Source organism: Microchirus variegatus, assembly GCF_963457635.1.
Source record: "Microchirus variegatus genome assembly, chromosome: 2".
Taxonomy (NCBI): Eukaryota; Metazoa; Chordata; class Actinopteri; order Pleuronectiformes; family Soleidae; genus Microchirus; species Microchirus variegatus.
The window spans coordinates 13,518,699-13,543,248 of NC_139803.1; the positions used below are offsets into that span (position 1 = coordinate 13,518,699).

The following is a 24,550-nucleotide window of genomic DNA, read 5'->3' on the forward strand; positions in this document are numbered from 1 at the left end:
TGTATCCGTGTGATCGCTCAGTAAAATATCTTTGATATTGTTTATAAAAACTGATAATCGTTAGGAGTAAGCACTGGAATGAATGTGTATGCAGTTGAATGCATAATATTAATCATTTAAATGGTTAACAAAAAAAAAATGTTAATGTGGTAGCCCTCCATATTATTCTTTACCCTTAAGGTAGCTCTCTGTCTCAAAAAGGTTGGTGACCCCTGGTATAGTATGATGTTCAAAAATGGTAAAAAAAGTCATAGTATAGTATGTCGTCCAAAAATGGTCAAATAGGTCATAGTATAGTATGTCGTTCAATAATGGTCAAAATCATCATAGTATAGTATGTGGTTCAAAAATGGTCAAATAGGTCATAGTATAGTATGTCGTTCAAAAATGGTCAAAATCGTCATAGTATAGTATGTCGTTCAAAAATGGTCAAATAGGTCATAGTATAGTATGTCGTTCAAAAATTGTCAAAATCATCATATTATAGTATGTGGTTCAAAAATGGTCAAATAGGTCATAGTATAGTATGTCGTCCAAAAATGGTCAAATAGGTCATAGTATAGTATGTCGTTCAAAAATGGTCAAAAACGTCATAGTATAGTATGTCGTTCAAAAATTGGAAAAAACGTCATAGTATAGTATGTCGTTCAAAAATTGTAAAAAACGTCATAGTATAGTATGTCGTTCAAAAATTGTCAAAATCATCATAGTATAGTATGTGGTTCAAAAATGGTCAAAATCGTCATAGTATAGTATGTCGTCCGAAAATGTTCAAAAACGTCATAGTATAGTATGTCGTCCAAAAATTTTCAAAAACGTCATAGTATAGTATGTCGTCCAAAAATGGTCAAAAACGTCAAAGTATAAAATGGTCTTTTCATTATTTTTTAAATGCACTTTTTAATGTAAATTGTTCATTTGCCATCACCTGCTGCTTACTGGCTGCAGAAAATAATGGGCCCAGCTAAATGTTTGGGTCTTAAAATGAGACAGTCGAATGTAAATATGACTACAGAAAGGGAGATGTTTAATAGACCACAAGAACCTAATATTGCACATGGATTAATATGTAGGATTTAGCACAATAAGAAATTTGCACATACTGGAAAGAAATGATTTGAAACACTATCATTGTTGTCAGTGTCCTTCCCACACAAGAGACAGAAATCAAACATTCTTGTGGCCACAGGTGGGAAACACCTCCTCTGGTGTTGTGTGCTGCTCCTCTCTGACCTCAGTCTCCTGGGTGTGATGAGAAGCATTAACAGTGTTTGTTCCATCAGTCCCACGCACTCCTGTGTCTTGGCAGGAGGAAGCTGCACTGAAGGCTTGAACAGTCAGGTTCTGTCCAGTGTAGGAACATTGAAAAACATGGAAAAGTGAAGTGCATGCAGACAGGTATAAAAAACTTCAAAATAAGAGGGATTTTCACAATAAAATGAACAAACGGAGCACGACAAAAAAAATGCAAATAAAATACAACACAGTGTTACATAAGAAGAAGCTAGTTGAGGGCTACTCGAGTAAAAATCTAAGTTTTAAGTCTTCTTTTATATAAATATGAAGTGAGCTGCTTCCCTGATAAGATAGTGTGTTCAAAAGAGCAGGACCTCAAAGTCAACTGTAAATGTTACAGAGAGCCAGTGTGGTGCAGCTCAGACTGGACTACTGTAGTATGCACACCACAGTTTGAGAACCTTAGGACTAGAGGAATTGTGTGGTCTGAAAAGATAGTGAAGTCCTGCTTATGTGATGTTGTGATTATGATTATTAAACGAAGATTGTTAGTGTGAGAAGCTGGGATATGGTTCCAAACTGTGACTAAAAGTGTTCTTTATTTTGTGGCTACTGTAGCTGTAATTAAAGTGCATTGTTAGATTCAGGTTGTGGTGAGGCTGGCTGCAGTCGAAGAGATTTGTGTGTGATGGGTGCCCTCTGCTGGTCCAAAGCCTGTACTACCATATCAGACCAACATTTTGATTGATACATGAACACGGTGCTGCAGTGTTAAATATCAGTCAGAGAACATTGCCCGAATGCTGTGCTTGTCCACTGCAACGGAAACGTCAATATTCATTCATATTGTGATGAATTCGCAAATACTGTGGCACCGTTTACCACTGAGCCCTCACATGTGCAGGAGTTGATCATATGATGCATGAACGTACCATCGTATAATCCATTTCCTTTGTAATTCAATCTGGTTAAACAGAGATGCGAGAGGTTTGTTTTCTTGTGGCTCTTTGGTTGATCGATGACGTGATCAGACCTGTATCAAGCGGTGAAGTCTTTAAAGCTACTTAACTACACAATCAATAGCACCTTAAAAATGTATGAAGCTCAGCAGCAGCGAGAAGCTAGTTAATCCTCCTGCGAGTCTAACGTTTACAGTCACGAAGTGTGTAAATGTGCAGCATCAGAAAGAAATACAGTTTACTCGGTGGAATGAAAGCCCACAGACTGAATAAGTACACATTTTTTAATAACATGGCACAATTTACATAACACAAGTTTAAATGAGGAGCATGCTGAAGATTCAGTCGCTTCATATTTTCTCATTTTTGTACATGATCTAGAAAGACTTGATTTTTTCCCCACCCCTGTACATGGTAAACAGCAAAAAACTTTATTTTTCTCGTTTCACAATGTTTTTGAAATACGCATCGACTAACCACTCTGGTGGACATTTTAGTTGGATTTAAAAAAAACACTGCACAACATGATATCACAGAGTTTGAAGCGCACAACTAAACCTTCAGTGGACTACTAAAATAGATCTCTGCTCGTTAGAAACAAACTGTCCTCACATGAGCTTTTTTTGTCTTTTGATTTTGTCGGGACAACAACTCAGGAAAGCACTTGAATACACTGTTTGACCAACAGAACTGTGTACTTGACACTCCTTCTACGGGGCTAAATGTGCTGTCGTGGTGTTGTCATGTGCTGCATTCTCCCCAGAACAAGACCGGCGGTAACCGAGTACAGTAAGAGAACAAAGGTTTTGTAACGTTTGTGGTGCTGGCTTGAATTTGAAATGCGATTCTCCATCAGCTGTTTGTAAGATTGTCAACACAATGTTATCGTAGTTGAGAAAGTGTTTTTGAAAAGATATTTTTTTTCCCAAATGACGTGGATCAGTTAAAGCTCGTCTCTGCTCGCAGGGACGTCGTGTGTCGTTAAGTCTGAGTTGTGGAGAGAATACAGCTCTGCGTCCGTCAGTCAGCGGTGGTGACGAGGCCAGCTTTCAGGAAGGGAGCCCAGACGTTTGTTGCATAGTTGAAGACGGGGTCTCTGGTACAATGCTAATCAGCACAACGGAAAGGAACTTGCAAATAAGCACATTCTGAATACTCGTGTTAACGTTTAGTTCAAAGTAAAGCTTTCAAAACACCCTTTTGCATATTTGTACCACGATTTGTAATCCATACAGAACGAGAACAGCGACTGTACACGTTATCTACACACTTTGCTGTCAGTGCTGAAGTACCTATACATTTCAAAATTGTCCCTTCTTACTCGGTGTCACTTTGCTGTACAATGAAAGGCAAATAAAAAGCAGGAGCAAAATGGGGGAGAAAAAACTCATAAAAATGACTTTTTTTTGTCCCACGATTATTGTCTCTTTGTAGTTTTATACAAAAACAATTGATCGCGTGGGCAAGTCTCTGCCCACATAAGTTATTCACAGCTATATTACAGTTTTGCTTTGCCCAAAGCTAAGTGCTTGGTGTGAGTTCAGTGTTAGCGAGGCACAGGGCTGAAGGGGCACAGAGCGAGCGCGGAAACGCAGCTCACCGCGCCTCGATGTCTTTGTGAGCCGGCCTGTCTCTGATATCTGTGGCCAGGGGAGTAGTCCGTCTGGGCGAGCCGGGCCGGGCGCCCAGCGTAGGGATGAGAGGGGGCGGGGCGCTGAGCGAGGCGGTGGGCGGCGTTTTGTTAAGGATACCGTTCTGGTGGGCGGTCGCCGCCGCAGCCGAGGGACTGACTCGCGAGAAGTGCATGCCCGGGAGTCCGGCGGCCATGAGGCCCGGGGCGGGGTGGAGGGGGTGTCCGTCGAGGGCGGGATGGTGCATGGCCGGGTGGAGGCGCCCGTGCTCAAAGTCCTCTCTTAGCATGTTGAGGCGTTCGCGCTCTTCCAGGTGAGCGCGCTCATGCTCCCTCCTGTGCTCCAGGGCCAAAGAGTGAGCGTGATCGCGGTTAAAGTCGTGCGGCTCGCGGTCCCTGTAGGAGCGCTCGGCCTCGTAGAGGCGCGGCCCCGCCAGCCGGTGCAGAGGGTCGTTTCTTAGCAGCAGTTCCCTGGCCAAAGGGTCCCGCCTGTGAATGTCCAGGCCTCTGTATGGGTCCCGCATGGGGTCCCAGTGGAAGGCGGGGTAGGGGAACCTGTCAGCTCCTGGGATGGGGCTGATACCCATGAAGGGCGCCACCATTCTAGTTCTCTCCAGGCCGCTGATGCTGTTGATAGGGTGGACACCGGCCATTCCCATGGGCATAGGCATAGAGGAGGGAGGGTGGAGGTTTGGTGCGGCGGGTGCCTGTGACGGGTGCTCACTGGGCCTCTCTGTGACCACTTCCTGTTCCTCCTTCCTCTCCTCCTTGACTTTGACTTCAGCGCTCTTCTTGTGGTGCTCGTATGGGGAGTCTACCTTCTTCTCCAGGACATCTCTGCTCAGACCGCCGTTGGGACGTTCTAGGCTGCTCTGGCGAATGTAGGGCGACGCCGTCCCCCTGTTGGCTATTTTGTCCTCTAACACTCTGTTGTCGTGGATGACAGGCGCGTCTTTCTCGCTGTGCTGGTTGTCTTTGAGCTTGTGGTCATCTGCGTTGCCGTCTTTCCAGGGCTCCGCGTGGTCCCTCTCTCTGTCTTTTGACGCCTTGTTGTCCTTGTCCCTCTGAGGTTCTCCAGAGGCGAGGGGCAAGTGGTTCCTGTGGTGCTCAGGAGGCCTGCTGTGCCCTTGGAGGCTAATGGGGTTGACGGGGACTGGCGACGGGTGGCTCAGGTGACGCTTCTCCACAGAGGAGTCCCTAGAAATACAAACAAAGTCCCTTTGTCAGTACCAGAAGCTTTGATAGTAAATATGTGTGTAAAGGAAGCCGCTACGTCGCGCTTCAGCACACCCACCTGTCCTTGTCGTCTTTACTGACCAGCGGTTCTCGCTTGTCAGAGTCTCTGTCCCTCTCGTGCGAGCTGACCGAGGCGCTCCTTTCGGAGTCTCCGGGTTTATGCCAGGGCGGCGGCGTGGGGAAGGAGGGTGGCGTACGGTGCAGACGGTTCCATGGCTCCTGGTGGCTACTGTTACTGTTGTTGTTGAAGTGCTGCTGTGCGTTTGGGCCATCTTTATGGCCGAATACAGAGTTGGCTGCTGTTAGGGATTCAACACGCGGAAAAAGAGGGCAGGACACAAGTTAAATGCGTATCTCGACACGATGCTTTGGCGCATATTTAAATTAAATTTTGCCGACGTTATGAACGAGCATTATACTGTAAATGAGCTTTGCGAGAGGTTTATTCAAATTCAGTAACAGTACGAGTAGCAACACTATTGTCGGGGCTAAAACTCACTTAGTGCTGGATTTCCAAGTCCTCCGAAAGCCGACGAACTCAGAGCTCCTAGTCCTCCAAACGACGGCGGTCTAGCGAAAGGTTCTAGTGAGAGAGCGCGACCACGTTACCACACGTAATCATCATCATTTTTCATCACTATTTTCCTTCAGAATGAAAACGAGAGGAGCTGAAGCGATGAGTGGCCTTACCTAAGTGAGACGCTGGGCTGAGGAAGTTTCCCGGATGGTGCTGCGGATGACCGAAGGGCCCTGCAGACGGGTGAGTGGGACCTGGGGAGGGACAGACATCATGAAACAGTTAGGCAAAAGTATGGCCTCAATGCTGTAGGATTTTTCTGGACGTTTTTACCGGAACCCGAGCAATGCAATAGGTACATTAGTAGGAGATTGTTTGTCAAGCTTTTAACTTGAGGTTGATATCAGCAGAATGTCTTCATTTCCCATCACTGTTGAGGTTTTGTAAGACTCTGAAGAGCAGAGCGCACTTTTCAACGTTTTCCCTCTGTGGTCTCAGTCTTTGTGAAAGAAGACGCTTTAACGCTCCAATGAAGGAAAGAACGGATGCATCAGATGAGCTGATGTCTTTAGTTAACTGCTCAAAGAGAGAGAATGTTCTCAGGTGTGAAGTGAATATCGCGGGGAGTTTAAAATATTTGCCGCACGCAGCCAAGTTTCGGTGGTGGAAACACAGCGAGTACACTGTGGAACAGCACCTATGAAATGCTGGAAAGTGTCTTTGCGCTAAAGCGAAACTTGGCTGCATACGGAGCAGATTATGAACTCCCTGCGACATTGACTTCACACCAGAAAACATTGTCTCTCTTTGAGCAGTTAACTAAAGAGATCAGCTCATCTGATGCATCCGTTATTCCCTTAATTGCAGCACTAAATTGTCTTCTACACAAAGATTGAGAAGAGGGAGTGAAAACAATGAAAAGTGAGGTCTGCTCTTCAGAGTCTGTCACCACGTTTTATTAACATCTACCCAGATCCCCTGCACTTGATTGCGACTGTACTTGATGCTTATCATAAATATGTAATGTTATGTGAATTATTTGTGATGGGTTAGGTTTAGGTTTAACTGAGGTCTAAAACACATGTTACTATTTGAAATGAAAATGCACATTTTTAGCATATTTCATGTCATAACTAATCAGGTGATCAGGTGGTGCAACCAATATTTGTCAAGTGGTGCAAAGCAATAAATGATACGTGAAAGAGACCAAATGGTTTGTAAATGTAATGTGTCTAGTTATTATACTGAATATATTTGTGTGATTATTTTCCTGTCTTTAAATGTAAAATTGGATGTTAAGGATGCTTAAAACCTGACCTTCAGAGACCAAAAACGTTAAATAATTCAAAAAAGAAGCAGAATGATAAAAAAAAAAGTAATGTTTATCTAGTGTAGACACCTTAAGGTACAGTTGGCAAATAATACATTTATAAATTAATATTAGGAATGTTTGTTTATAAGTAGTTGGTTGTGGCACCTGACATTTGTTTAGTTGTGAAGTTAAATATACTGTTAAATATATAATAATATAGGACAACTGAATCTAAGCCAAGTGTCCCTCAAGTAGGTCATTTGTCATTGGTTGTTGGGTGGGGTGAAGTAATAACGGTACTCACACGTCCCAACTCCCAAGAAAGCAGCAGCAACACGTCAAAGAAGCCATTTGAAAGGTTTATTAGATTGATGTACAAAATGTTTGTTGGCAGCCTTGCTGTTCAGGCATCTTATTGGGCTTCCTCCTGTGCAGGACCAATCATCTTGCAGGATCCGCCTAGATTGATCCATGCACACCTGCAACCCATGTCCCACTCAAGAGCAAGGCGTAAAGGTGTTATTATGCTGTTGTTATGAATGTCTGTTGACCAAAGTCCACCCCACCAGGTGTTCTGTGTTCCACTGATGGCAGAAGGGGCGTGGCCAACACAGGTGTGGGCAATCTGCCCCGGGCCCGGATGCGTGTCCCTGCGCCTACAAAAAGGGCAGTCCCAGCCCAGGCGACAGCCGGCAACTGACAAAGACAATAGGAGTCTTGCAGGAGTCTTGCAGGAGTCTTGCAGGAGTCTTGCAGGAGTCTTGCAGGAGTCTTGCAGGGCTATCTTCAACTTCACCCAGATTCCCCGCTCAGGGTAAGTGCTTGCTGCTTTTTGCTGCTCTTCCCACTGCTAGTTGGACATTGTCTGATGAAGAACCCCAGGACACAATGCTGGTTTGACACTCCTTTATTTTGTGCTTGCACAGGTTACTCGCAAACATCCACCCCCTCAACTCCCTGGTGACTGCATGGCTGCCAAGGACTGGAACCCTCATGGGCAAAAGATTTCCAAAGCAATGTAAGCTCTATTCACTTTTTCTCAGGCCTGGAAAATGTTTGACATGTTGTCCTGCTCCATAGTTTTGAAGGACATACATCCTTCAAATGGCAAAGTTAGTTTTATTTCAAACATTCTATCAACACAGATATGTAAATCGATAGTCTGCCGTTACAATTGATTTGCCTCGGGTGCACTGTGGAGTCGGTATGAGTGTTTTTAATGCCATGCTAACTTGTATCACAAGACCACATTGTCACAGGCGGGTATTGAACCCCAGACGCTGGTGTCAAAGTCCAGCTCCCTACCTGCTGAGCTAAAAGCTTCAACATGTACTCTGAAACCTGTAACCTGAAACTGTTGTCGTTGAGCTCAAACAATAATACTCACAAACTGCTGCTGTACGACATAGTGTTCACTTCTTAACCTTTCTACCCACAGATGTGACGCACGCACTCACCTGCAGCAGAGAACAGCGTAGCAGGCCGTGCCAGGTCGCTGGGGTGATGGATGGCGCCAAATATGCCGGGGCCTGGAGGTCGACTCAGGAACTCGGGTTTGAGGCCGAAGTCTAGCTTGTGAGGGTCGACCTGCATCTGCTGCTGGAAAACGTCAGAGCACCACACAGGAACACATGTAAAACCACTTTGCACGCTGCTGTGAAGTTCTATGCATTCTACAACACGGTTAACAGTCATAACAGTGATTAACTACTGCAGGTGCTAAGCTCAAGGATATGTCAACAGAAATCACACCGAGGCCTTCTGGCTGCCATGTTACCATAATGACTGCAGAAGCCACAGCTTCAACTACTTCTCGTTTTAATATTACATGACCTGTATTCGCTTTAACAGTACATTTGCTTTGACATACAGTAGAGTCCCTGCAGCCACGATTAGATGATTGTTAGATTATAAGAGAGAGGAGTCAGATGAGTCCTCACCTTCACTTTCTGCTGGTGGTGGTAAATCTGCCAGGCAGTATGAACATGCATGGCACACCACTTCCCCGGTTTCTGTGAATAGAAGACAGTCACATCATCAAAATTGAGCACATGCTTTTTTTTCTTATGTCAACCCTGTGTGCGACATCTTACAGTTCTCCATATTGACTTCATGTTTTTTTTCCCCTGAAACCTCTGATGTATTCACACTGGAACTAATCATAGGAACCTCTACATAACACCCATACAGTTACTGTAACTGTTCACAATCTAACAACAGGTCGTTTTTTTTTACATTTATATCCAGAGTACTGGGTTTGAACTTTCTCAGACAATTTGCCTTTCACATACAGTGAATGCAGTGGGACTTTGTCTGTGTGAGGTGACTTCACAGCAGCAGGATAATCTGCAGAGGATCCAGGCGAGTGTCTGCTTTGAGTGAACGGGACGCAAAACACTCGCCCTCTGAGGATCATCCAGAGTTCCTCCTGCTGCGTTCTCACATGAACAACGTGATTAAATTAGGGAACTGGCAGCACAATCTCCACAGAATGTTTGGAGTGAAGGGGCAGAAATTAAAAAAAAACCATGATATTTAAGGCATATCACTTTTCAACCAGAATATACTGTCACACTGATTTTTGTTTTAAGTCCATTTCGTTCAGCCCTAGTGCAGACGATGCACCGACGATTAACATTTAGAGCTTTACTTTATCACTAAAGACGGTATTCACTCTATAAGCACTGTCTTGGGTGTGTGTGTGTGTGTGTGTGTGTGTGTGTGTGTGTGTGTGTGTGTGTGTGTGCGCACAACACTTACCCTGAGAATTGGCCGAAAAGGATCCGTTAGCTGCAGGAGAGACAGGGATAAAAACAACAACACAGTGTTACTTTTCCTCTTAATTACGCTAATTCCTCAGTGTGCAGCATTCATTACTGCAGTTTACACTTCACCGTTTCATGAGTAACGCACTAACGGGAGTTAAACAGCAGCAGTGTTTAAATACGGCAGCTGAGAGGAGGCAGAACTGTGTTAAGACTTCTTTTTGGTGACTTCACTTGACATAGAGAACCCTATTGAATGCTTATGCAACATATACAGAGTCTAAAGGTTACCTCGACATTATGAGTGTTGTGTGTGTGTGTGTTCTTACCCTGGGGTCCTTCTGTAAGAACGTGTGTGGGACGGCTCCAGGTCTTGTGGACACGTCCAGTGGATTAGAGGTCTACAGAGAGAGAGAGCAGCAGACACAGATGGAAACAAAACTCTGAGTAAATAGCTCCTATTTTCAGTTTGTTTATCTGGAGGTTTGTGTATGTGTGTGTGTGTGTGTGTGTGTGTGTGTGTGGGTGTGCGCGTAGGCGTCGATGTGTGTTTACCTTGGGCTGAAAGGCGCCCTGCAGCGAGCCGAAGGGCCCGGTCGGTGGGATGACGGGGGGAAGGCCAGACATGGCCGGTGGGTAAGAGTGGAAGAGCTGAGGAAGAGAAGAGGGAGGAGGAGGAGTGAGGATGGTTTTTGAACTTTCACTGACATTCTACAGGCAGAGGGAGGGACGTCACACACACACACATTACACTGATGGATGAACATTCAAGAAGACAACTAACATGAGGTACGTTACAAACGGATCGCCTGCGTGTTTCACCGCCTGTTTATGAAATATTCCCCTGCTCAATCCCTGTGGATTTCACAAAGAAAACTCCCTGCTTTGATATGAAAACTAGAACGCTGTAATACAAGCAACACGCATGTAAACTAAACAAGTGCTCAAGGCCTCCATAAAATTATCCAGAAGAGAAACAGATATGTAATGAGCTTCTTCCGCATAATTGTTCTCGCCAGTCATATTAACATTTTTCACTTTCAACAACGCACGCTTGCGTTACTTTAATCACGGACGGCGCAGTGGAAATATTTAAAGCCAGAAAGAGTTATTAGAAGCTGAAATTACTGCTGCGGGGTTTCAGACATGTTGTCGCTTTTAAAACATCACGTTCATCGTGTTCACGGAGAGACAATAACGGCTTCAGGGTCATTGTTGCTGCACGACGAGACTGTGCGAGCAAATGTGCAAAATCAAACTGTGTAACATCTGTCATCTGCATACAAACACAATCTTTGTCAAATTACAATCCTTATCTCAGCTCTGAGGGACAGTGTGAAGAAAAACCTTTGTTATGCACACACACACACACACACACACACACACACACACACACACACACACACACACACACACACACACACACACACACACACACACACACACACACACACACACACACACACACACACACACACACACACACACACACACACACACACACACACACACACACACACACACAGCAGGTGTGTGGAAGCTTCATCAAACATGGTAAGAGAGCGGGGAGCAGTGCATTTCCCCTTTAGTGAGTAATAATGAGCAGCCACTGCTGTTTACAGACGAATGCAAATCAAGAATAGGAAGCAAGACAAAGATATTCCTCTGACGATAGCAAAGACTTCTCTGTAATGCAGCCAGCGTCTCTGTCTGCATGAATTTCTATGCGGAATAATTTCATCGTTACGCGCACCGAGAATAAATCTCGTGCTCTGAGCTCTATGGATCCAGCACCGTTTCATTAATCGCAACATTTGCCGAGGCTGCGGGGGGAAAACATGGCAGCTTTACAGTGACCGTTAGGATGCAGCATAGACATTACACACATCGCTCCACATGGCAAATGACAAATGGCGTGAATGACGTAATGATCGGGCAACGCGGTACGGGGAACTCACACTGTGTCTGTAGAAGGGGTCAACTTTTGTTGGGTATTTTTCAAACTGCAGGAGAAAAACGAAAAAAAAGAGCCAAGTACAAGTGTGAAGAGAACACGTCAAAAACCTGCACATGCACACTGACACGGGGCTGATCAGCGTCACGGTAAAATACATGACAATACATCTGATTTTAACATCTAAAATCATTATTAAAGATGTGACACGGAGAGACAAGAGGAGCTAAGTGAATCAAAGCTCATAAAAAAATATTACCCATCAGAAAAAAGGAAATTATACGGCAATCACAGTTATTGTTTCTAATTCATCCCAAAGGTACGGAGCAGCTCAGAAACATGGCCGTACGTGTCACACGCAACCATAGTTACGGTGTCTGTGATCAGGGGCCGTTCACACTCGCGATCCCACCTTAATCGGATCACTTAGTACGGACGTTAATAACGGGGCTGAACAGAATCTGAGGTCAAAGTTCAACCGCTTCAGAAGCTGCACGTCGTTTTCATTCTCCTCTTTTTGTGATCATCTCTAGACCTTACAAACAAGCGTGGGCTCGTTTGGATTCCTTTTAGTGTTGCAGCGCGGGGCCCAGAGTGAACGTTTCCCCAGTCGAGACTAAACACTGCAGCCATAAAGAGGCTTTTTATGACCTCATTAGCTGTCAGCGGCCTCGCCGTGCTGCCTTTGAGGCATCATCAGAGCCAAGCAACCCTTCTGCGGGCCAGCACTTACAAACGAGAGAGAGACTTTTAGATCCAGCCATCCATTGCCTGTGGTCTCCCCCCAACAAACAGCGAGGCTCTTAACACAAAGCATTTGACAGTCATAAAAACCCCCAAACGGGCCCAAATGATGTCATTAAATTCAGAATGTATTAAGTGTATTATGTTCTGAAAGCTGGCTCTGAACTTAACATGCTTTGGGCAAGTTATTGCCAATTTAGAAAATAACAGTGTTCTGGAGTCTTTTGAGGATGCCAGAGAAAACACCAGAGACAGGCTTTCAGGGAGAATAAAGGCATCATTGTGATGTGGACAGACACACATGGTCATCATTGAGCCACCACAGAAACTCACTAACAGTGTGGTGTTCACACACAAACTGTAAAATCTTCACTCTCAGTCACACAGTGGAAACTAACTCCTCGACACGTGATCGTGTCGTTATTAGAAGACAAACAGTATCAAAATAAGACAAACATTTCCACATTGACCCTCTTCTCCCTCTCCTCCCTCTCCTCCCTCTCCTCCCTCTCCTCCCTCTCCAGCCCAGTATAGTTGTGTTCTACTTATCCTCACATTTCTGGCAGGGGTACGCACCATAGGCGGTGCCGGGGTGGGCATGATGGCGTGGGGGAAGGGCGTGAAGGTGTGCTGGTGGGTGTGCTGGTGGGTGTGTTGGTGCTGATGCTGGTGCTGATGCTGGTGCTGGTGGAACTCGGTGCGCAGGTAGGGCGGGGGGCCCAGGGAGGCGCCGCGGTCGGCGTTTTGCGAGGCAAGGAAACGGGTGTTGAGCTCCTGGCGAAGAATGTCTTGCTCTGTGGGAGCGGAGAGGGAAGAAGGCGGGATTAGATGTGGGAGTGGTGACGTAGTGGTCAAAGTTTATCAAATCAGTCAATATTGAGATACAGATTCCTGTTTTTCAATCACAGTTGAAGAACAAACAAAAACAATTTTAAGCTTCTTTAAGGGCAGAATATGACAAACAGAAAATGTCATTGTTCAAAAAGTATTTCACAAATGCTGTTAAACAGAGCAAATCAAATAATTTTTTAACCTTTTCAAACATCCTACTTTTATTTTGGACGTTTCCATTATTTGACTTTGCACACAGAAATTAAATTAATCCACAAAAACATCAACTGCCAGGGTCAAAATGATTAGCCCCCTGAAGAACTGACCTTTTTATTTTATGCGCCATAGCACAAACCACTGTTGTGCTATGATGCGCTTAAATTTGTAACGCTCAAAACTTCTATAAAATTGAGTTAAAACTGAGGGTTATCTCGCGATTTACAGTGTCAAATATTGAGGAAAGCATCATAGTATCATCATAAATAATCGTACATACTGTTTTAAACATTACTTGAGGATTTCTGCTCCTACTTTTATATTCTTATAATAATAGACATACAGATGTGTATTTGCTGCATTTGACCTTTTGTCATTCGTATTGTTTTGAATGCAAACTCAGCTCATTGCTCTAACAGTCATTTCTCATATAATAAGAATTGTGTGGTGGTACATTTATACCATTGATAAAAACTGTACTTAAACGTATTATTGCGTCTCTTATTAAGACATATATTCTGCTGTATGTAATTATGGTGACTCTAAAAGGATCTGGACTACAGCGTGGAGGCCGTTACGACTCTCTCAGACTTTATTCACAAATATAAACGTAAGAACCGAGTCGTCCAGGAAACGACCGCGACTGTCAGCGCGTCTTTTTAAATCCGAGCGAAGCTGCACATGATTAAAACTGACCGACTCCTGGAACTGTCAAACGTTGTGATTTGATACGCTCCAGCTCCTCCGGGGGAACAACATCTGTTGTTCTAATAACCTCTTCGCGGCCTGTGGAGAAAGAATGGATTTCCAGTAATCACTGGCTTTTCTTCTAAATTCAACAAAGCCGGGGCTTGAGAGATTATGTCTCCTCCAGAGTAACCTTATCCTTCCTATTCCACGGTGACTCACTAGAATATTTTCAGCGTTCATTTCGAGCTTTATTGGTCTGGGAGTGGAGGTGGAATTTTCTCTTCATAAAAATTTCATTAGTATCTTTTGAATATAATCCAGCTTGCTCCGCACCGTATTGACCAAATTGATTTCTCACACATGAGCGCCATTTAAGGTTCAAATGGAAGTTCTTGGAATGTCACTGGGGGCGAGTCGCCCCCGTCCTCCCTCGCACTGACCCTGACATTTAATGCAGCACAGGTACATGGAAATGTGCACAGGGAGCTGTGATCACGTCTGCTCTGTGGCCTGACTCGCTGATGGATATGACTGCCGTGTGACAATTGACCGATCACAGCAGGGCAGACGGCGTGAACTTGAACTGTCAGCACTGCTACTGAGACACAAATCTTCAGGCGTGGAGCACGTGTAAATAATTTTGGACGAGGACTGGATGATATAGTTTATAAATAGTAGTTCAATATTTTTAGGCTCTGTCACCATATAGAACATAAATCTCCAAGTGAAGTCTTAATATAAACCTGGACACGGACTGCGCTTCTCACACAACACTGACAATAAATTGTAATTACTGCAGTGAGTTACTGAGTTTTGAGTCTTTATCATTTTCTCCATTCTATATTTACTTTAATATCATGAATATAATAATATTTGAGTCAATTACTTGATATCAGTGCTTCAACAGCCCTTAAAACCAGGAAAAACAACGATTTTAGACTCAGTTGCTTGATTCTTTAACAAATCACCATGGTCACATTCTGTCTGTGCATCTGTCTCCACATCGCTGATGCTTTCTAATCAAAAGCTGCTGTTTAACGACTCCTTATTTACCCTCACATCCCCTGACTAAATTAGACACCATCTGTCTCATGGTGCAGTCTTCTGCCACACCACTTGGGGGCAGTGTGGAAACATTACATGGCCTTACCTGAGTAGGCACTCCCAGCAGCAGGGTGTCCAGGTACTGGCAGGGCGCTAGACGTCAGTGGTGGTGGTGGAGGCAAGGCCGCTGGAGGAGCGAACATATTGGGGTGATGTGGGTGAGGCGAGGACTGCAAGGCAGGCGGGAAACTGTGGGGGGAGCTCTGGTTCGCTGCCAAAGGCAGGGGGAAGGTGGAGGCCGCCGCCGCTGTTGCTGCTGCAGCCACTGCCACCACAGCGGGTGGGGGCTGGTGGTGGGGGAGGAGATAGGAGGGACCAGGCGGGCCGTGAGGCTTGGTGCCCGGGGTGCTGCTTCTGCTGCTGCTGCAAAGTAAAGAGACAGAGGGAAGAATATGGAGAATTAAGTTGGGCGTGATCAGTCAAAAATTAGCACTTGTTCCCGCTCACCCCCTAATCTCCATCTGCTCTGACGTTCACTCCCCAGCACAGTGCTTTCACACCTCAGCTGTCCTCCGTTTACAAACGCCTCCCTAATTCTCGCTTGCGCTTCGCGGGAACCCGGGGGGGGTGAACGTGATTTGTGAAAACACGGCTTTCGCGGCAGCCTTAAAATGCAAATAAAATAAAAACACCACTGGCAAAGCGTGACACTGAGCATCTGTATGTGAACAGCGCCTGTGAAGGCACTTCCTCCACAGTCAGGTAGTGAAAATGTGCATCGGAAATGGGACGCGAAGGAGAGAGAGGGCGTGTGTGTGTAAGCAAACAGTCCTTTGTAGTTTGTGTGTGGGTTTTCCCTGGGGCGAGTACGCAGAGCCTGTGTCTCCTCACCGCTCCACGCACTGAGCCTCAAAGCTCATTTGCAGCGCTCGATCTTTGCTGTGGGCCGCGGCCGTGATTATTCACAGCGGGTGCCAGGCTCTGGTGGGGTCGCTGCCAGACTGGCAGGCCTGGCACAGCGAGTGGGAGGCAAGAGCCAAGTCCTGAGAGCCCGTGAGGCAGAGATGTTGTTGGGGACTGAGTGGGATCTGAAGGAGCCACGAGAATGGAGTCCTGGAGTCTTAAAATAATGAAGAGTCTCGAAGGTCTCACTTAGAGAAGCTTTCAGAGAAAGCTCTATTGTTGTGATTTTCAATGAAATAAAAAATATCCATGATGGTGAAAGTGGAGCTTTGTTTCATTTCAGAAACAACTTAAGACCATTTTCTTTCTGGAGTCATACACAAACTAAAGCAGTGAGCTCCTGATTCTACGTTCTACTGGAACTCTATGCAATTGTTTAGTATAACTGATGGAGGCTGCTGGCATCTGAAGTGAACACGATGTGGGTGGCTAATGAATCACAGGCACTTGGGTAGCAGTCGCCCTGCTAATAAACTGTGCTCCTGTTCGGCTCAGGGACTCAAAGCTCTGCCAGAGAGACATTTACATACTGATCGGCCCATTGTACGTTCTTCCAGCTCAAGAGGTGTTCTAGTGTTCTCAAGTGTGTAGGAACGTGGAGGTTTTGTCTGAAATGCACAGTAATGCAGGTTTTTTTCCCCAGCATACATGAGGACATTAATGTTTTCTCTCTTTTTTTGCCAATTAGAAAATCTGAATCTCTGCTTGTTTACTGTCATGTTATCATGTTACTTTTATCTTGTTACTGGCACAATACAATGCCATTAAGAGTAAATAGATGTATAATTATGATATTAAAGGTCTTTATGTGGTGAGTTACATATTGGGTCTTTAAAATAAGTCCCATGAGTGATGTGTTGAATCGTGGACCTGTCCATTTGGTGGGTGGTTAGATATGATTCTTACCTGTGACCGTTGAGGCTGCTGTAGGCAGACAGGGGCCGGGGGTGGCAGCGTGATGGGGGCCGTTGGGGCCCTGCCTGACTGGGATGCTGTTGGTGGGGGTGGTGAGTTGGGAGAGCGGGCGACGGAGGATGCGGGTGGAGAATGGGCGTTGGCGGTGGCCGGGGATGAGACAGCTGTTCGGGCTGATGCTGGGGCCGGGGAGGGGGGGGCAGCGAGGGCTCTTGGCCCTGGGCGAGAGGCAGGGCTGCGGGCACCGGAGGCCTGGGCGGAGCCTCTGAACGTTGGGGCAGGTGTGTTGAGGCTGGAACCTGCGATGTTTGGCTCCAGTGAGGAGACAGAGGCCGGGGGCTGGGCGGCTGGGGCTGTGGCTGGGAGGGCAGGTCTTGAGTAGGCAAAGGCTGAGTCGGGGTGCTCGACGCAGGGGGTTGGAGGTCCCTGCAGTTGTCCTGGCTCCGCTCTTGACTGCGCTCTAAGCCTGACACCTTGAGGAGGCCTGGGCCGTGAGGCTCCTGGCTGCCATTGGTGGAGAGCACATCGACGCCAAAATCTGGACCTGTGTAAAACAAAGAGAAAAAGGTGCATAAGCAAAAACGCTCAATAATAATTATCTTGTTTTCAAGATGGTGGACCAAATTTCATTTTACTCCATAATGGTCATTGTAGTATAAATGGACTCAGCTCTAAAACAGATGTTCTACGGCCTCTTTTCTCTCTCACCACCATCATCTCTGCTGTGATCAGTGTTAAACTGGCACACACACATTCTTCTTCCTCTTCCTTCTAATACTGACACGACCTGCTGGGGTTTGCATTTGCAGGCCTTTTAATGCATCTTTTAGCCTCATCCCTGGGGATGAACTGAACAGCTGAAATGTGATTTTCTCGTCTAAACCAAGACTGCATCGTACACAAGGTATATTTTCAAGGTCAAGTGAGATTTCTTTCCTGTTTATTCACAAGTCATGTGTTAATTAGAGATTTCTGCATGTACCTACTTAGAATAGTTGATAAATATTAGGTTCCTGGCTCCTGATTGTTGTGTACCTCATGCTGACTAGCTTGACAGTAACCGAATGTTTGTCACGTACCCTTTCTTTTATTCTCTTTTGCGAGGTGAATATTTTTATGGAATTCGAATAATTGCACCAAAAACCAGCAATTACCTGCCATTAAAAGCCCTGGTTGGACTCCATTATGTCCAACGTTATGTGAATTAATCCAAAGAAGGAAAAAAGAACTGCTGCTCACTGTTGAAATCACACAGAACAATTGCTAATAAGCTCCATCCATGGTATTTCTCTGCAGGGGGCGGCCTCCCGCAGAACAAAGTGCTCAGAAACCCACAGTCAGCCTGGCTGTTCCAGAGGCATAGAGGCTCATGGGAGATGACAGTGCATACATAAACTGTAATTAACTCTCCCAAGGCCTCAGGGGGGGTATGCGGGCAGGAGTGAGGGCTCCTCCTACCCTTAGCAAAACCAGCTTAATCCTTCACCTGCCAAAGAGACCCAGTCGTTCCCATGGGCAAAGACAGCAGTCTGCTCTGCAGAGCTGCAGCCTTCCATCTCACTGACACAGTATCCCCACGAGACCACCTGCACTAACAGAGCCTCCGTCCATAAGCATTAAAATGCTAAGTGAGATATTAGCTGCCGCAGGTGCAGGTGATTCTTTACGCGAGGGTCAGAGGTGGTAATTGCTCGTGTGAGATCCCAATCAATGTCAACAATCAACAACTATTGACTCGTGTTCTGTGTGGGTGAGTTTACTGGGACATTTGCCAGCCCATCAGAGGAGACAAAAGTGGTTTTGTAATTGTCTCTGTTTGTTCATGTCTTCAAATCTAACTATCCTTTACAATCTCCTCTCTGGCAGCACGTCTCTGCTCAATGTTCACACGCATCAGTGAGCGAGAAAGCCCAGCAGCTCCACGTCCACGTCAGTCTACTCCACTTACAAACGCTATTACTGGTCAAGAGAGGCTGCTGCCGGCAAACAGCTTCCACCGCAACACACGGGGAGACAAGAGATTCCCAATTCTCACATCTCCCGCTGCTGCCGCACCTCCGATTCTCTGAGGTCCAAAGCTTGTTTTGAGAATGTGCTAACGTGCTAAAAAGAAGGCGTCTATTCTGGTCATAATGAAGACTCCAGGGCCAGGCAGCGCGGGCAACAAGAGAAGAGGAGTATGCACCAGTTTCCCTCCCACGAGGGTTCATTTGTCAGTCTTCTTCATCCCTGGAAACAAATAAGCGCGATTCCCACTTGGTTCGCTCCAAACGTGCAGCACCGTTGTTTCTCAATATTCCAGTAAAAACCGTGTGGTTTCTAACAAGCGCACGCTGCCTGATGGAGTGTTACAGTAGAGGATACATGTGAGGCCTGTGGGTGCGTACAGTAGTTAGAGAAACAAAAGCTAGAGGCTAGATTTAAGAATTAAATTGGGGTATGGGAGGATTGTGTTTGGGTCAGCTCTGTGTGTGTGTGTGTGGGAAAGCCAATTATTAAGGCTAGATGTCAAGGGAACAAGCAAAGGCTTAGGGGGATCACTCATTATCCCTCAGTGAGCCAGCTCCTACTGTTCAGTATATTGGCTGCACACAGCACACCAGCTACACTGCAGCATATATTTATTAGATCGGGTCCTGTTTTATTCTAGCTGAGCACAACCTAATACCTGAAAGTGTAACACAGGGAAGAATAATGTAGATAAAACTGCTGGGAAACATCAGACAACAGATAGTGACTTCTTTACAGGCTTCTTCCCTGCTGTGTTTTTCACCTTTGTTGCTGTTCTGCACTGGAGCACAGCTCATTAGTGCCGTACAGCTCTATTTAATGTTTCCCCAACACTGTTTTTCAGCAGTGGTGTCATTTTGCTGGTGTCTGTGAGGACGCCGTGACGGCACAGCTCATATTCCTTCAAATCAACAATATTTTTTAAATTAAATGGCCTCATTATCTAAGGAGATAATCTTGTATGTTAATTGGCAGTTTTTGGCGGTCACATGTGCAAGTCGTGAGTGTACTCACTAATGTCAAAGTGAGCCTGCATGGTTAATAATAGGGCTGCAACAATATAGTTAATTAATTAATTAATAATTGACTTATCACCAATTATTTTGTTAGTTTCCTGATGTCAGTGATTAGAGCTGAAACAATTAATCCATTATTAAATTAATCGTCAACTATTTGGATCATCGATTAATCGGTTGGAAGCTTTTTTCATTCTTAAAACAAGATTTCTGATTGTTTTAGCTACTTAAATGTGAATATTTTCTTTGTTTCTTTGCTCCACCAGAACAAAGTAATCATCAAAACTGACGTTTTTAAAAAATTTCTGACATTTTGAGGGCCAAACGATTAATCGAAAAAATAATTGACAAATTAACCGATTACGAAAATAATCGCAAGTTGCAGCTCTAAATGTGATTATATAATCAAAGTAATCATGCAGCCTTTGTTCATAATGGCTTATAATATGCAACATATAGCGGCATTTGGATATTGCTCAGATATTAGTACCAACCACTGCACTGCACAACATTAAGGTTGTTTAATATGGCGTTAATGTCTTTAATGAAGCACATTAGGATTCATTATCCACACTAGGCACAACCCGGTTCATACAAATGATTAACAAATGAGTGATTGACTTTTAAAACTGCAGTCCTGCACCTGTTGTTTTCAGTGAGTGGACATGACAGGACACATCTGCTCCTGGACACTAACGTCTACAAGGCCCCATGTGACATTCCCGGAGTTCCGTCACTTGCAGTCACGCTTTCTGCCCGATGCTCCCCTCAAAATAGCACCCGACACACTCAGAACCCTCACACACATTTGTGGGATTTCATCCAGGCAGGAGGTCACATAGCACCATCACACAAAAACAACAACCCTAACACACAGCAGCAGCAGTATATCAGCAGTATGTCACAGTTAACTGAAATGAAAGAGTTCCAGAGGTTAAGCTGCTGCTTGGCCAACTCGCTTGCACATACGAAAAGTATAGATGCTTTAGAATCATTTGCAAAAAGTGCAAACATTTGCAAATTAAAAGCATATTGTTGTTGCAAACTTCTGCCTGTGACCTGGGTTAGCCTTATTAAACTGAACACACCTACTGAACTGCCGAAAACAATCATTCACTTATGGATCTCTATTTACAGCAACCAGGCGGACAAAGGAAAGGTTCACAGTTACTGTAGCGGAGGCTGAGACAGCTGTGCAACTGTTGAGAGCATCGAGGAAACAGGTGCTGGTGAGGAGGGAGGAAAAGGGAGGAAGAAACAGGTCCGAAGGGACAGCAGTCTGCTACGCATCATGTACTTTGGGGCAATCAATGATGCAACGACCAGCAATCTCTAGGTGGCGATTGCAGATTTTTCCTATAGCGGTGACATGCTGCGGCGCTAGCTGTGACTTTTACTTGTATAATGAGGAAAGTGACGCAGTCTCTTGGGCAAAACATCTACAAAGTCATGCAAAACAGTCAACCTCACGGCGATGCTGGATGCATTTTCATCATCTGGTTACTGAGGATATCTGTCTCAGATTCCCCCCTTGCAGTCAGTCTAATGGTTGTGGTCGACATGTCTCTTTGTAGATGTTTGTTTGTTGAGAAATATTTGCCGAGAATGTGCGTTTGCACACTGGCTGTGCAGTATGTGCACTGTGCTCTGTGAGGATTCATTGCCCTCAGTGAAAATGTGCTATGTTTCAAGGTGGTTTTCCATAATTTTGTATATGCAAATAAAAAAAACTGAAAGGAAACAAAAAAATCATATTGAACTGTTGAGGAAAGGTGAAAAAAATTTGCCTATGAATACATGAGAGTGTAAATGCAAATTAACTACGTGCAAATGAAAACAAAATGAATGTCTCGCTTCTGAAGGTCTGGCATTCGACTGCACTAGAAGCAGTTGGGAACACAACATTTCTTGTTGCTGTTCATATATGTCATTAAATATAACCTTAACCTTGAAAACTAACTTCCAATATGTGCTTAACAGCAGTAGATGGAAACACACCTGCAGTAAAGGCTTTTTAAAGTTACATTCTGTGATGTATTTTAAATAGAAACCATGTTTTTGTCCACATCATTAACAGTAAGGATCTGCCTCTTCTGTGGACTGAGCGTACAGAAAAATGGCAGAACACAATATATTCACAGTCCTCAGTTAGTGAGGAAGTTTTACGAGACAAAGTTTGCCTCAGGCCTTTGTCTGGAAACTATTCAACCCTGACAAAAAAAAGAAAAAAACACTGTTAAGCCGCTCCTCTTCTACCTACATATTTAATTTGACAACAAAATTAGAGATGTAATTGAGCAGTAAGTGTTGACAGTGGTCTGACAGTGCAGTGGTTTAGGCACCATATGTTCCCCAGTGGGCTTTTTGCCGAGGGACCGGGATTCTGTTTATTTGTTCTTAATGAAGACTGCAGTCGTATTAAAGGCAGACATCTTTCCCTCCCACACAGACGAGAACAATAAACAGCAGGCGGCTAGTTTCTGCAACTAGTTATTGCACGTGTACATGAGAACAGAGCCTTTGTCTCAGCTTTGAGACACACCAAGGTTCTATACATCAGCCTTTCTTCTCTCTAAGTACTGTGCAGTCCATTAGAACTGGCATCCAATGAATATGATGTCTGTGAAACTTCTCACACTCAGGAGAGCGTGTGTTTCTCGGTGGAGTACCCTGGGGTTCATATTAGTGGATGACATCTGAGCTCAACTGCCATGTCTGTGGGACTGGGGAGGTGTTTTGAGATCCCCATCGTTCCAAAACAAATGCCCAAAGTGGCGTCTGTTCCTGAAGCTTAAGTCTGCACATCCTCATCTGCAGAGACGTATCCCCACAATGCACCACTGCAGGGGCTCTGTCACATTGAAGTCTCGCCGTGGAGGTGGTACATTCAGGTACACACTCTGCATGTGTTTACAAAAACAATGGGAAACTGAGCAGCTGTGTGTTGCACACAGGGTCCCTGTGATATTTCGCTCAGAAGCTGCAGCCCTTCCGTCAGTAACCTCCAGGGAATTCTCTAAGCCTCCGGAGAAGCTGCAATCCTTTAAGCTCCTCATCTCTCCCTTGTTTAGCTCTGAAGACTAAAACAGCATTACTTGCTCTCGAAGCAGCAACACAACACTCAGCGATGCGTCTCTGCGCGTCTCCAGAGTGTCGGAGCATCTCGCAGCACACACACATATGTGTTGGACATGTCCCATACAGAGAGTTCAAGGCTCTGGGGCCTGACAATGATAGAAACCCCCCCCCCTCTGCTGGACCTCACAGATTCTCCGTCATGTCAGCAACTCTCTAAAGCCATAGCTGTAGAGGTGTATTAGTTTACACAGCAGCCGAGACATCCTACTGTGTGGAGGGTCTTGGACTGGAGCGGTTTTATTAGCGCTGGACTCCCAGGGGTGGCTGGATACGGGGAGTGGGAAGCTAAGCAGAATTAAAGGTGGGGGGGTTTGGGTGGAGCAACTGTGAGAATACCATAGTGCGCTGATATATCCTCACAGTAACACAAACCGCTGCTTTAACAAGCGGTGATTGAGCAAGAGGCCAAGAGCAGGCGGGCGGCAGGGGAGAGTTGTTAAGCCGCCTCTCTTAACATCTATATTTCATGCCTGTCTCGTTTGGTTTATGAATTTTGTATTACGAGTTGTGAAGCCAAAGGAAGTCTGCATGTAAATGTAGTGTGTGCATATGCGGCGACGCTGCGCTGCATAGTGTGTATGCGGTTAACGATTCACTCGCACACACCGCACACTTAAACCCTCCGACTCCTATTATAAGATAGACGGCCTGCGACTGTGATCTTCTGTGAAATGGTAGCAATCTTGGGTAATTGGTCTGAGAAAGCCACTGAATGTTCTGAGCTCTATTGACAGATGCAAGGCCACAGAAGAGCAGCTGCCAAACCACAGCGAACAAGCACTTACACATGTTTACAGTATGACAAAGTGCAAGAGGAAAAAACCAAGGAGGGAAATACAAGCGCAATAAAAAATGCAGAAGAAAAAAAAGCAACTGGCTCTGTCTTGTCTCCTACCTTTGCTAGTATCCATCCAGGCTTCATTCATACTCTGTTTGAAAGTGTTCTATCTGCTCTCTCTTGAGTCATATTGAAGCCATTTACTATCAGAGAGCTGCAGCGACAACACTCTTCCACCCACAGTAGCTCTGATTACAGATGCTCCTGTAATAGCTCTTAACTTCCTCTGCGTCGCACTCTTCGCTCCCCTCCAGCGAGAGGAAAATGTGCTGCCTAGCTGCTCAGACGGCTCCTGAGGTGTTTAAACGTTTGGCCAGGCTTCCCCAAACTCCCAAAAACACCATCACGCCTTTACGTGATGTAGCATTGATGGCAACAGAGTCTCATTTCCAGCTTCCCTTTAGAGAACAAATCTTTATTTATCCCTGAGGGTGTGAGGTCAGGCTGGAGGGACCGTAACGGGAGATGAGCCGGGTCAGGGACCTGGCGACAGGCATTTTGGCACAGGTGACTGTGAGAAGGGGTTGGCAGAAAGA

The 24,550-nt window shown here is 45.2% G+C and overlaps 1 protein-coding gene across 5 annotated transcripts; it reads right to left on the reverse strand.

Moving 5' to 3' along the window:
• Nucleotides 1-2,470: 2,470 nt before the first annotated feature.
• On the reverse strand, nt 2,471-24,295 carry auts2a (activator of transcription and developmental regulator AUTS2 a). Of its 5 annotated transcripts, none has more exons than XM_083910820.1 (14): nt 24,072-24,295; nt 17,004-17,556; nt 15,241-15,557; nt 12,930-13,147; nt 11,614-11,658; nt 10,211-10,306; nt 9,985-10,056; nt 9,651-9,680; nt 8,831-8,902; nt 8,348-8,489; nt 5,752-5,832; nt 5,561-5,644; nt 5,120-5,360; nt 2,471-5,022 (listed from the first exon to the last, which is right to left on the reverse strand). In XM_083910820.1, the coding sequence occupies exons 1-14, from the start codon at nt 24,100-24,102 to the stop codon at nt 3,792-3,794; spliced, it is 3,213 nt and encodes a 1,070-aa protein (XP_083766946.1). In that variant the 5' UTR covers nt 24,103-24,295; the 3' UTR covers nt 2,471-3,791. The 5 variants fall into 5 exon arrangements, with proteins under 5 accessions (XP_083766946.1, XP_083766945.1, XP_083766944.1 ...); XM_083910819.1 differs by having other exon boundaries at nt 8,348-8,486; nt 12,909-13,147; XM_083910818.1 differs by having other exon boundaries at nt 12,909-13,147.
• Between the last annotated feature and the right edge of the window lie 255 nt (nt 24,296-24,550).

What these genes read in the sequence shown, in the direction of transcription:
- auts2a (XM_083910818.1), bottom strand. Translation starts at nt 24,102, where the DNA reads ATGAATGAAGCCTGGATGGATACTAGCAAAG. An exon ending in AGGGCGCCTTTCAGCCCAAG is followed by an intron (nt 10,057 to 10,210) that starts GTAAACACACAT and finishes CTCTCTCTGTAG; the next exon opens with ACCTCTAATCCACTGGACGT. An exon ending in AGTAAAGACGACAAGGACAG is followed by an intron (nt 5,023 to 5,119) that starts GTGGGTGTGCTG and finishes TTGTATTTCTAG; the next exon opens with GGACTCCTCTGTGGAGAAGC.